This window comes from Erithacus rubecula (assembly GCF_903797595.1).
Source record: "Erithacus rubecula genome assembly, chromosome: 2".
NCBI lineage: Eukaryota > Metazoa > Chordata > Aves > Passeriformes > Muscicapidae > Erithacus > Erithacus rubecula.
Genome location: NC_136685.1, coordinates 43,933,958 through 43,947,428, shown reverse-complemented (window position 1 = coordinate 43,947,428; position 13,471 = coordinate 43,933,958). Strand labels below are relative to the sequence as shown.

General features: G+C 41.3%; 1 protein-coding gene across 5 annotated transcripts in view; it reads left to right on the top strand.

Annotated features, from left to right (window-relative positions):
- The first annotated feature begins 369 nt into the window (after window positions 1-369).
- The window catches only part of SLC22A16 (solute carrier family 22 member 16), a 33,372-nt gene continuing 20,270 nt past the window's right edge, over window positions 370-13,471 (top strand). For 2 of the 5 annotated variants that reach the window (XM_079298721.1, XM_079298720.1), the window contains exons 1-2: window positions 404-536; window positions 1,646-1,753. Coding sequence is in view for 2 of the 5 variants with exons in the window: in XM_079298722.1 (XP_079154848.1) it covers window positions 487-536 (50 nt within the window). In the remaining 3 variants the exon portion in view is untranslated. Of the gene's footprint in view, window positions 537-1,645; window positions 1,754-13,471 lie in introns of all 5 variants that reach the window. The other 3 variants (XM_079298722.1, XM_079298718.1, XM_079298719.1) reach the window with 2 other exon arrangements.

The window sequence follows — 13,471 nt, the reverse complement described above, 5'->3', positions numbered from 1 at the left end:
GAACCGGGAGCCCAAGCTCGGCAGCGGCAGCGGCAGCGGGGGGCTGCGACCGGCCCGGAGCCACCCCGGGGCTCGCAGGGCCGACAACAAGGCACTGCTGCCGGGTCCCGCTCCGGTTCCCGCTCGGTTCCCGCTCCGGGTCCCGCTCCGGGTCCCGCTCGGTTCCCGCTCCGGGTCCCGCTCCGGGTCCCGCTCGGTTCCCGCTCCGGTTCCCGCTCGGGTCCCGCTCCGGATCCCGCTCGGTTCCCGCTCCGGTTCCCGCTCGGTTCCCGCTCCGGTTCCCGCTCGGTTCCCGCTCCGGGTCCATGCGGAGCGGCGCCGTTGGGCGCGGCCGTTATTCCCGCCCGCCCATTGCCCGCGCGGCGGGCGGGGCGCCGCGGGACGGACGGGACGGGACGGGACAGGAGGGGACGGGACACGACAGTGCCTCTTCCCCGCGCCGCCGGGACAGCGACACCGAGGCCCCCGGCTTGCGGCCGCCCCGCCATGGCTCTCAGCTCCGAGCGGCTCTTCGACTCCCTGGGACATTTCGGCAGGTACTGGGGGTGCCCCGCGGCTGTCGCACCCGGACATCCCCGTCCGGCGGGACTGGTGGCCGCTGGCCATCACTCACGGCTGGCCGGGTGTCACGGCTGCCCCGGGGGGAGGCACCGTGCGCCCGTGTGCTCCCGGCACCGCGCGGGCTGCGGGGCGCTCGCTCCGACACGCACCGGGACTGTCACCGGCACACGGAGAATGCCGCCCAGAAATGCACAGCACCGCGCTGTACGAGCTCGCACGGAGCAGACAGGCGCTTGCTGCTTGCCTTTGCAGCACTCCACACCCCCCACGCGATTTCCCACAGTCATGCAGCGCTCCACGCGTGTGCCGCTCACAGCGTGCGGCGCATCCCTGCGTGTGCCGGGCTCGCACGGGCTCCCGCGCGGCACCCGCTCCCACATGGCACCACAGACCCGCGGCACCACGTGCGTGCAGCCACCCATCCCGGCCGTGCTCTCAGACTCTTAAAACTCACACACACACACACACACACACACACTGTGACACTCCGGCCCTCCATGCCGAGGGGCACAGGGCTGGTGAATGCAAGAGATGATGTGGTTTTTACTGAGGTTGGGTTTGTTGCCTGTGTTACGTGGATATGGAGTTTGTGCACATATCCTTATCAGCAAGGGTTTACCTGCAGGGTAAATGATACTCGGTGGCGGGTTTCCTTTGATGTGCTTTGTGGCTGTGGGGTGTGTGTGTGTGTGTGTGTACAGAGGTCTGGGTTTATTGGATGGATACATAGACGTGGAGTGTGTGTGTCTGTATTTGTGCTTCTGCAGCTCAGGATGCAGGGCTGGTATCTTAGACTGCTTACAGCAGGTAATGGAGAAGAAATGTTAGGCAAGGAAATTAAATTTTAGAGGATAAGAATATTAAGGCTAATGGGAGCACATCCTCTCAGTGAGTTCTCTCCGGCACTTCCGTGATGTGCTGATCATCATGGGGTTTGCAGGCACACGCTCCTCGGAGCAGATGGCTGGAATAGACCCACGTGTCACAATTTGGCTACGAGTTCAAGCTGTTGAATTGCAGTGTTGTGCTTTCTGGCTTGGTGACCAGTGAGCCAGCCTAACCCACAATGTTGATCTTCTCTCAGGGGCAGGCAGGAGCAGCATTTTGGACAAAGCCTGGGAGCTCCTTGTAATGGTTGAAGTGCCTGAACTGCAGCAGGAGAGGCTCTTAATATCATGTGCAAGCAGTAGTGGTGGGTATCGATAGGCTCTTCAGATGGTTAGGATGGAAAGACATTTTCTTCCTTAAGTGACACCTGTACTTAAATTAGATATTTGACGAAGTTGTGACTTGCAGGCTTGAGTATCTGAACAAAACCTCATTTGTTATCAGTTCTGGGTCAGCAACAAAAATAACTTGTTCTGTGTGAACTAGGAGAGAAATCCTAGCAATCAGTTGATTTTGCTGCTGCTGTTGTTCTTCTGTTTTGTGTGCTCTTTGTGGAAAGCAGGCATTTGACACTAAAAACACAAAATAAGGTATTTGTAATTACTGGAGTAGTTTTCCTACATGAGAACATTTATCAATATTTTAGATAAAGTTTTCAAAACTAGTCCTTGCAATTAAAAGGAGACCAATTATACAGCAATAACTTGATATCTAGGTACCAGATTATTTGAGATGCAGTTCAATAGGAGCTGCTTTAAGTTTAGGAACTTTGAGATGAGATGCAGGCTACCAAAATTTGCATAGTCCTGTTAGATTTACAGCTGTTTGAGATTTCAAAGGCCACTCTATGGCATAGTGTAACAGCAAGTATAATAGCAGCTTATAGTGGGAGGAGCCATTTAAGAATATTGCAAAAACTTTTTAATCCCTTGATAATGCTAGGTGAATGATCCTATCTCATATGAGAAGTTGTTCATAATCATAACCATGGAGTTAGTTCTGTTCAGTTTGCAGCATCCTGGCACTGAGAGATAACCAGTGGTTCATTTCTTCCCATAAGGCTCATATAAACTATGCACTATATATAGATTCTATATATTTGACAGTCAGATTCTGAGCAATCCAAGCATGACTGTTAGTATTTTGAGACTGTTTTGATTTTCTTAAAATCTGACAGATGCAGTAGAGAATGAGCAGCTGTTCATAAATATGGAGATAGTATGTATGCATTTTGTATATGTGTAATATATAGCTATATAGAAGTTATTAATATACATATAATATATAAACCTTTCACACTGATTAAGACTGTGAATTTTACAGAACTGGCATTCACATGGATGCTGACAATATTTTGCTTTCTCTTTGGGCTCTCTTTCACAAGTCTCAGTGATGCCATTGTTCTTAATAGGGTCATGAACATGAACAACCATAAAAATGTAATGGCTCCTGTAGCCTATGCCATCAAAGGAAGACTTTATGCCTCTATTGAATTTGGCATAGGTAGCATCTGTGGCCTATAAATTCAATAAGGTTGTTTTAAACATTGTTCTTGAGTCTGTCTTTGGAGCATGAGACCACTGGTCACTGTTGCAGACTGCCCCTATGGGCTCTCCCTCTCTGCCCCTGCCTCAGCCCCTGTCTGCCCACCCACTCCAGCTCCAAAAACCCTTTCAGGGGCCCATCAGGTGAAGTCAGACACTGGCTGTCACTGGCAGGTCTGTGCTGGCAAAGTGGAGACACAACCAGTGGGCATAAGGTTGGTAGCAAAGTGTGGGCATAGTGGGTAGGTGAGCCTTAGGAAATGGTTCACACTGCCTGCACATCTAATTCCCAGGTATTTTAACAACTTAATAAAGGACTTTTAATAACTTCAGTGACTTCAATCTGCCAGCAGGACACAAAGGTACATATGTGGTTGCTGGTGAGAAACAGGCTATGTGTTCTGTGGCTCTGATCTGCACCATGGCAGTGCTGAGTGGAGACATGATCTAATCAGGAATATCTGTCTAGAGACAGATCTGGGGAGGTACCCCTTATGGTAAGTGTGGATGAGTGCAAGGATTTGATTTCCCAGCTGGAACGTCTGGTAGCTCTGAGATGCAGCTTACAGGGTAAGCAGCGTTTTCCTTGTGATTAACAGTTTCCAAATCTTGGCTTATACTTTAGCTAAAAGCAGGTGGTGAAAATTGTCAGGGAGAGAGAGGAAGATTGGGTGTCACTGACACTATTTCCAGATTTTGTAATGAAGTATTTCTAGAATCTTTTAAAAGATTGCCTTTTCTTCTGAAAGACTCTGTCTTTTACAAAGCTGGGTACATTACCTAGATTTTCAAACGTTGTTTTTATAAATAATACATTTTACTAGCAGTTAGACTCTCTAATAAATTAAAACTTACTGCTATTTATCTTTACTGAGATGTTTATGTATTTATTCAAGTTTTGACATCTTTGCACTGTTGTCTTCTATTGCCTGGTCAGTGGAGTTGCTACAGTTTGGACTTTAGAAGCAAGCAAAGCAAAGAATAGCAGTGGCTGTTGTGAGGAGGAGGGAAGCAGGACAGGCTGCCTGTTTGGATAGAAGTCACCTGTTCCAGCCAAACATGGGGTTTAGTAGACATTAATACACTTACCAACAGTTTCAACCTCTTTATTACCCTGGAACTTTTCTAGTGTTTATAAATATATGAGAGAGTCTGCTTAGCTTTAAAACTTGCTTGACTTTTGTAGAAATTCTTTGTAGTGGACTTCTACTGATTGCTGATCAGTGCCATGGTAGCAATATTTGAGTGGCCAGTGCTGACACTGTTTTTCTTCTCCCTACTTTGCAGAGCTCTTGGTTCACTTCTAAAGCTCTACACCAAACAGTCTGTCTTCATTTCACACCTCAGAACTTTTTCAGGCTCCTCTTTTCATTGCCCTTAACCCCTCTCTTGTTTCACAGCTCTTGTGATCAGATTACATCTGCAAATTGTGCTGTGGAAGTACATGTTACTTCCAGAAATTCTTGGTTTGTATCAAATAACAAGAAGTACCAAGTATCTCAAAGATGGTGCTCACCACTTCTGTTCACAAAAAGAAAAAAAGAGCACTTTCAAGCAATGATTTTTCAAATTCGTGTGTTTTACAGATACCTTGAAAGGCTCTTTCCCAACAAAAATATATTTTTCAAGTGGAGAAGTGTGCTTGTTACATATAGAAATAAATTGGTTTTCATTTTTTCAAGTTAGTATGTAGAAGCAGGCCATGGTATTCATATTCAGCATTTGAACAGACAAGTTCTAGTAAAAAAATGGAAGCAAGATTTTTTGCAAATACTAATGCATTTAGTATTTAGTACATTCTACACAAAATTAATATTTTTAAACAATATAATGTGAATTTCTGTTTAACCTTTGAGTAGTTTTCTGAAGATGAACAAACGGCCGTGGTTTGGGAATTGTTTTTTTAAAAAAAAACTTTTTTCCCTTATATGCTACCTTATACAGAGGAAAAGTTTATTGCAACATATCTGTCATTCAGTTTTCAAAATGTACCAGCAGACAGCTGTTTGTATTTACTGGAATGTGCCAGGCAGAGGAATCTCAAATCTAAGTCATCCTTTGGCTCCTTGTCAGGGGTGGTGTTTGACAGAAATGTTTGGTAAGTGTTCCTTCAACTATGCTATAATATCTGAGTTAGCCTGTGCTCATTTCAGATGTTCACGGGGGGACTTCACAGCATTTCTTTCCCCCCTCCTTTTTTTTGTGTCTGAGGGGGGTGGGTATTTTGCAAATAGCACTTAATCCTTAATCCTGTTGGTTGAACAGCATCTTAATAGCTTTGGAGAACCGAGACAGCCCATGTGTTTTCAGAGAGCAAACTCTAGCAGCTTAAACAAAGGTCTTATTATCCATGCCTGACTAGGCAAAAGTGGAAATAGTCTCAAGACTCAGAACCAAAGCTGGATACTGGCAAGTGCTCTGGGATAATGGTGGCAATGCAAGAGAAAGGTTTTGCAAGAGGTTCTAACAGCATTTGCTGGGATCCAGGTCATGCTGGGGGCAGTCTAAAGCAAGATCTGCACACACAAAAGTGTTCTGCCACAGAACATGCTGGCATCCCCAACTGGAGGTGCCTGCCTCTTTCTGGCTTGAAAAAGTAGATTATAGTAAGAGAAGTAGATTAAATTACAATAATAGAAAGATGACTAAATAAAAAGCAGGATGAAATTGCACCTGTACTATCCATTACTTCTTTAAGGCTAGAACCTGCAGTGCAAACTACACTGAAACTTAAAGCTGGTAAATCAATTATGGTTTGTAAACCAGGTGGCTGAGATTCACCTCTGAACTGTTGCCAACCCCTCAGGGTGGCTTCTAAACCAAGCTGCAGCACAGACACAGTTATGGCAGCAAAAGGCAGTTATCACACATGTCAAGGAGCTGCTGATCGACTGAAAATCCTGAAATACTATGGTGTGAATGTAAGGCACTGGACAGTGTGTTCCCTGTAATACAATGCCTGGGACAGGGATACCATTCCTATAAAACTGTGTCAGTAATTTTCTCATAATAGTAATGATTTTCAACAGTACTAAGATATCTCAAAGTTGGAAGGAAATTTTTATTAAAGGCCTTACTCGTGAAAAGTTTGACCAATTTATTGCAGGATGTAAAATCATGCAAGTAGAAAACACCTCTAAATTTAGGGAATTTTTTGAAGGCCCCCAGAGCCTTTAGCACATTCTGTGGCAATTTCTGTGGCTATACACTACAAGGATGGAACTGAGATACATACACTGCAGCTTGAGGCATAAAACTATAGCAGCTGAGCAAGAACATGAGATCCTTAACTTTTCAGAAATATGGAAAACATAGCAAGCCAGAGAAGATACCAGCTGAGGTTGCTATATCTTGGTTAAAATTGCAGGAGTGGCAAAAATGTGACAACAAACTGTAGAAGGCAGAGATCTACAAGTCCAATCTGTCAAATTGTCCTTATACTTGGAGATAAATCTGAGCTGTCTTTGGAAAACACTGAAACTGATTAGAGAGCTAATGTATACCTTAGCATGATATATTGATGGCCAAACTATAGTGCTCACCTCATGCAGAGCAGATGTTATTTGAAAATCACATGTGGTGAAAATATGATTTGTGGCTCTAGAAGCACCATTGGCTTATATATTGATTGGATTATATATTGAACTCTTTCCTAAAGAAAATATTTTCATCAAGAGGTAAAGTTAGGTTTCTTCTTCCTATTATCTGGAGGCATTACCATTAGGTAGCTGCATCAGAGATGCAGCTGCAGCAGTGATGCTTAGGCAAGAATACAGGACAAGCCCTGAAGAATAGATGGAAAAGGCCAATAAGGCAGCAAGAAGTAGTAAAGAAGTGTTGAAAAGGTGCTTCAAAGAACTGGGAATAATTTGCTGCTCTATAAAGAGCAGTCAGCACCACACTTTGGATGGAGTTCAGTGCCATTTAAATGTGTTATATCCATGATGGTCTGAACTCTTCCAGCTGTATTGCAACTTCATTCTCCTCTCTTAACTTGTGAAAGAGATATGGAAGCATCTAAGTTCCTACCTGGTACATCTGTAAAAACCTGTTCTAGATTTTTGGAGAATCAGGTGTCCAAATCAAAGCACTAGTGAGCTCATCTCAGTCTCTTTACAGACCTGTACTGTAAACTTTAGACACCTGTTAAGTCACCTTGTCCAGAGGGAAAATTGGACCACTGAGGGTGTGACCCATCTGTCTTGTTTTCACTATGTGGTTTAGGACAAAGAAAATCCTGGTTTGTCTGTGGTTCCTCACCAAGAGGAAAGGGGATCTAGAGAAATAGTATAGGTGTATATGGATTGCATACTGTGCACATTATATTGCATCTCAGTGAACTGTGAGCATGGTGAAATTATACTGATGATATCCCATTTCATTTAAATAATTTATACTTATAAATTTATTCATACAATTTATATGTCTCATTCCAGAACAAATTGTCATTTGATCTTTTTTCCTGTGTCTTCAGAACTGGTGAATGTCAGCAGAGCTGGGAATACCATAAAGTTGCTACAGCTCCACCTTTCTGAGAGAGATAATTCATGTTATTCCAGGTTCAGAGAGATGGGAACCTCATCTCATTTACCCCTGTATTTTAGACTCCTCAAAGAACTGTCATCCTTTGTAGATAGAAGTAGCCAACCTTAGTTCTGTCTCACTTATTGAGAATAGAGGAGACAGTTAGTACCAAAGTAGATTTATGTAGAAGAATACTGGTAGCTCTGAGCAGAATTCAGCTTTTTTATTTTTGTGGAGAATGGGACCTCTAAAATGGTTGTAAATATTGTAAATGTGCAGTTAGAATATAGGATTATTCCAGATCATTCCCTTGCATGAGATACCATAAGGGAAATACTGAAGGAAAGAATGTGACAGTGCTGTGGAAGTAAAGAATGGGTTATGCATTTGCAGTGAAGAGGAACAGTTTGGAGAGAAGAAGAGCCACAAACCTGCAAAAGAAGCTGAAAGTGCTCTTGCTATCAGTAGCCATCTTTTCTGTGGGTTAGAGATAACTTGCCTTGCCTTGGAGAAGATGTGCTGTCAGGGCTAGTAACCTGAGCCCTCCCAAGAGCTCTTGAACAGCTGGTGGGTCATCAGTGTAGGCTTCTGAAGAGAGAGGAAGAAAGGAACTATGTTTTACTCCTCTTCCATGACCTAGCTGCATTTTAACAAAGCCTGTAGAAGGCTTTGTTAAAGATTCAAGCTGCTCTGTTACAGAGAGGGGGAAGGGCTGTTGGTGTGGAGGCAGTTTTATTTCTCATGTGGAACAGAGCCACTAAATATGGGTATACTAAAACAATTCCAGAAGCTAAAACCATGTTTAACAGAAGAAAATAATTTGACCATACCAGACTCTGCATTAAATTGAATCCCTTTCTTCAAGATGTAGAGCTATAGAATTGAAAATGTAGGATTCTATATAGGTAGGATTGCAACTGGCAGTATTCTCTTCCACAGAAAAGAATCTGTGTCTGACACCAAGTTGCTTTTCTTGAAGTGATGCTTTGATTTACATGTTGACTTTTTCCCAAATTTTAGAAGAGAGAGTTACTTGACACTTAATTCCCCTAATGTAGCATCTTGTTAAATGGTATTTTTTAATGAAATATTTTTTTTAAAAGCTGATAAAGCAGAGGTATCTACTAAAGCTTTTTTGTTTTGCTCTTGATAAAGAGTCACAATGGTGGATGTCAGAATTAACACAGAACATTATAAGAGTTGTAAATGGAGCCAGGGAGAGTAAAATGACACATTATCTAGTTAAAGCTGCTTTATGTAGCCCATAGAACTAGACTAAATTACGTTAACCATATTGAAGGTTGCAAAAGTAATGCTCTGGATAAAATCACTACTTATATTAAGTAAGATTGAGAGAATGGACCAACCCAAAATTCCATGACATTTCTCTCAAGTATTTACAGAAATGATTTAAACATACTTTGATCCATGGAGCTAATATTCCATATTATTTCTAACTGAAAACTCAGAAGATATGTACAGGAACAGCTAAAAACATTCCCTAGGAAAGTGATGTCCAATGTTCTTAAATTAATTACACAGACTTCTCACTTGTTTTAAATTTTTCCATAAGAACTTTCAAAAGCCTGTAAGAGTGAGTAATTTTACAGTCATTTTTCAGGCATGAAGGAATTAAATTTCAAATACATAAATTTAAAACCTTGAGTAGTCTGCTTAGCAATGTGTGGCATGGCATGAAGAGAATTCATGTAGAGTTTTTACTGAAAATGAGCTATCTGTATCCAAATCTTCTTAGGTGTGACTATAAATAGGAAACAATAATAAAAAGGAGTTCTTAAAAGTCATACTATAACTGTGACAACTGTAAGGCTTAATTACTTTGTGAATTAATTTTTAAAAAAATAGATTGCTCATTGCTTCTGAATAGGCAGTTTTCACCACTCTGAATTAGATATGCAATTCATGTGTTTGTACCATCAACTGCAACAGATTCAAAGTTTTGCAAAATAAATATATCAGTGGAATAACAAAGAAGTAAGAATGTAATTAATATGACAACCAGTTAGTTTTATTTCAGTATTATAGTTAGTCCATTGTGTCAGCAGTGCAACCAGCAGAAAACATCCTATTTTCTAAATGGGGAAGGAAGAATGAAATAGAACTGTTTATACACGAAGTACTGTCTATGTCTATAGTTAGATGGACTCTCAATAAAAACACTTAAATTCTATTTACAGATTACTATTACTATTCTATTTACAGACACTTTACAGATTATGATGTGAAATGATTTGCTTACATAAGCTGATGGAAATGGTACAGTATGGAAGTGAATGAATACCTAATTTGGATTTGTCCACAAAACAGAGGCTGACCAAAAGAAAACATTGTTACCAGAGAAACTGGAATTGAGTTTTCCCTGTGACAAGTAATGCTAGCAAAATATCATGCAGAGTAGATGCTAATTTTCTAAGTGGTAGATGTTTATAGAAATGCCATTCCTGAAATAGAAACTTCCAAGTATAGATCCTGAAGTGTTACTACTGTTCAAGTGTAACCACTCTGCTGTGTGTAACACCAGTCCAAATAATTCCAAAACAAAGCTAAGTCACTTACAAACTGCATGGTCATGCTCTTTCCTAATTAATATACCTGGCATATATATGGATATATAACTCATGTATAGCAGAAAGGGCAAGTGGGTAACTAGGATAAAAAAATACTGACTCCAGTTTGGAATTGCTGTTGCTCCAGAGATGTGTTCCCCCTTAGTCAGAGGTTGCTTTCTCAGGAAAGTCAAGTGGAATGTTATGTGTACTTTGATTGCTTGAGTGCAAATCCAGAGCCTCTGTGTCTTCCCCAGTTTCACTGCCATTTGAATGAGAAGGTTGGGCATTGGGCTGGAGTGGCTGAGCCATGCTCACACCATCTTCCTGCCTGGCAGAGGGGCAGCAAGAAACACCAGGGCACCTTTAGCAGCAGCTCCCTTTCAGCTGGGTGTGGCTGTCCACAGGTAAAAGCTGTATTACTAAACTGCTGAAACACGGCACTCTTTATTATTTTGTCACAGGTGATGACAGGAACCTTACGTGCCTGATTTAAATAGTCAAAAATTAAGAACTGTAGAACTGGTCTATTAAGTTGCTATATATATATATATATATATATATATATATCACCCTTAATTCTGTAGCACTGTTTCTTTGTTTTCATGCTGATGTGACTTCCTTCATCTAGGATATCATACCAAATGCAGAGCAGTGAGCAGCCAATGTATTTTTATTCTTGACTCTGATGAACAAATGCTGGACTTGGGATAGAAATGGGATAGAAGTGAATTCTACAGAGAAACAGTTTTAAATGTAAGAATGATTTGGTGTCTGATATTTGGTGGCTGCACATTGATGCACACATTGTCTTCAGTTATCATAATATATAATTCCTGGGGTCTTCCTGATCTCCACAATTTTCTTTATTCCTATTGCATCTGTGCTGTTGAAAGGTTTAAACTGGACATCCCACACAGCATCTTCTGCCTCTGAAAACAAATTCTGTAAATAACCACATGGGCTGAGACTCTCAGCATAGTTCAAACTGCCCTTAGGAGGGATGGAAGTTTATTCTTGACACCATAAGTCAAATAAGGCTGTGCATGTTGTGTATTTAAGGCTGCTTCCAAATCTGTATCCCTGCCCCATCACAAAAATATTTTTTAGTCACATTCAGTTCCTTTCCTCCCAAAAGATAAATGTGGAAGTGCATCATAGCTTTTTGATTTAGAGTGGAAAGAATGCTGAATGGCTTTTCTCACATGAAAAAGAAAAAGCAACCCAGCCAACCCAGGATAGAAAACAGGGGTTAAAGTGGTTACTGAACACATATTCTTTCAGAAATAGTAAATACCTGGAAATTTCTTTCCACTGAATCCATCCTGCTGAGTGTACACTGCATGTACTGTGTTTTCTGACTTAAGCAACTTACAAATGAGGTTATTGAGAAGACAAGCAATAAAAATAGTTCTTGTAAAGCCCGTGGAATAGCACAAATCTTTTGCTAATCACGGAACATTTTGTGAGTCTGTTCTACACCAAAATGATGTAAATGTTTATATTAGATTTTGATAAGTATCTTACAATTTCATCTCTTTTTGATGGACAGACAAGGAAATCAGAAATATATTTTATTTAACATAAAATTAGTGTCCAACAAGAAGTTTTGTCACTGCAATAATTTACAATGCTAAAAGTACTCTGAGGCTGGGGATTTTTTCTCTAACATATTTATGGCAATGTGCACTTCAAGTATTTTTTGAATGCACCACTTTTCAAAGAGGCTGGTGTGGATAATTTGCATGGATGTAATATAAATTAGACTGAGCAGCTAGCCTAGCTTGTTGGTTTTGTGTTTCTTTTCTAAAATTTAATATCTATTTTTGCACTTTTATTCAAGTCAGATCAGTTTGCCAGATAAAGTTCACAGATGGTCCACAAAAGAAATACCACCACAGCTGAGGCTAGAGTGCACTGTGTCTCAAGGGGAGAATAAACAGTGGCAAAAGAGAAGGGAGAAAATATCTTGCAGTGACAGTGCCACAGAGATGTTGTGTCATGAGACTACAGCCAGAGCAACAGTGGTCTGAGATCTAGTTCACTGCCTTTATGGAACAGTATTTCTTATATTCAGGTACCCATATGATATTACCAGTTGCTTTTCTTACTGATCTTAAAACTTGTGCAGAGGAAATAGAAAATGCAAGAATATTTTTTTACTATAAGCTGCAAACTAAAAAAAAAAAAAAAAAAAAAAAAAAAAAAAAGACTGTGGAAAAATATCACAAATATTTGAAGAGGGACTGGAACATTTTCATGTTGTGTCTTGCTTAAGCTTTTGTGAAGACAATTTTAGGCTCATTTGACTTCTGGCATTCATTAAGCATCTCTACACTGGAGCAGTAACCTATAAAGTCTTCCTGACTTCTATATTTGACACTCCTGGCAAGAGTGACAAAATGTACTTGCCAAATAATTATCTCCCATGGCAAGCCATTGAAGAGATGGAAAAACACTGAGAGAAATTATCATACCTTTTAGGACAGTCATCATGTTCACAGAACTTTTTTTAAAATGTCAAAAAGGGGGGGGGGGTGGTTTAAAAAGGAAAATATATATGTAAAATAGGTTATTAAAAATTACTATTTGCAGAAATATATGTTATATAATCTGTTGTGTGTATGTGAAGACAACTGGTGTCTAAAATCCAATTGCCAAAATCTGCTCTTTTTGAGATCAGTGCAGGAAAATAAATCCCAGAATTTGCTTTCTTTTGGTGAGTTTCAATAGTATTTTTTGCTCCAGCAATGATATTTTCTTACCATTTTGATGCACGAACAACAGTGTTTCTCTATTTGGGGAAATTTAGCTTTTAAAATTGAGCTTGGTGGGCTTAATAAAGAGATTATAGTACATATTTGTCTGCAGCAGAGGGATTTAAGCTCAATTAAAAGTTACTTTCTTATCAGTTTGGTGTTGTTAAATTAAGAATTTGGGAGAGAAGTTAATGATTGACAGTAGGGAGCAAGGGCAGCCTAGACTTTACCCTGTGCTGAGGTCAGTGAAGTGCATGACCTGTGTATGTTGTGCTGTGACCCCTGGCCCAGCACAGTGTCTGGGGGCTGCTCAGCCCTGGCATGACTCAGGCCAAGGGCTGTCCCAGGGCTCTGAGACTGGGGCAGGGCATCCCACAGCCAGAGCACAGGGTCTGAGACACAGCTCATGTGCCAGGGGTCAAGGGGAGGCATCCCAGGTGGTGGCAGAGGAGCTCTGTGCTCCTCCTGACTCCCACACTCTGTGTGCCAGCAACCCTCTGTCTGCTTCCTTGCTGTGTCTTTGTCCCTTTTCAATCTCCAGCTGTTCTGGAAAGCAAAAATCCATGGGTCTGTAGTGTTCTCCCATCTCCTCCCATCCCTAAATACTTATCTTCCTACATCCCTACAC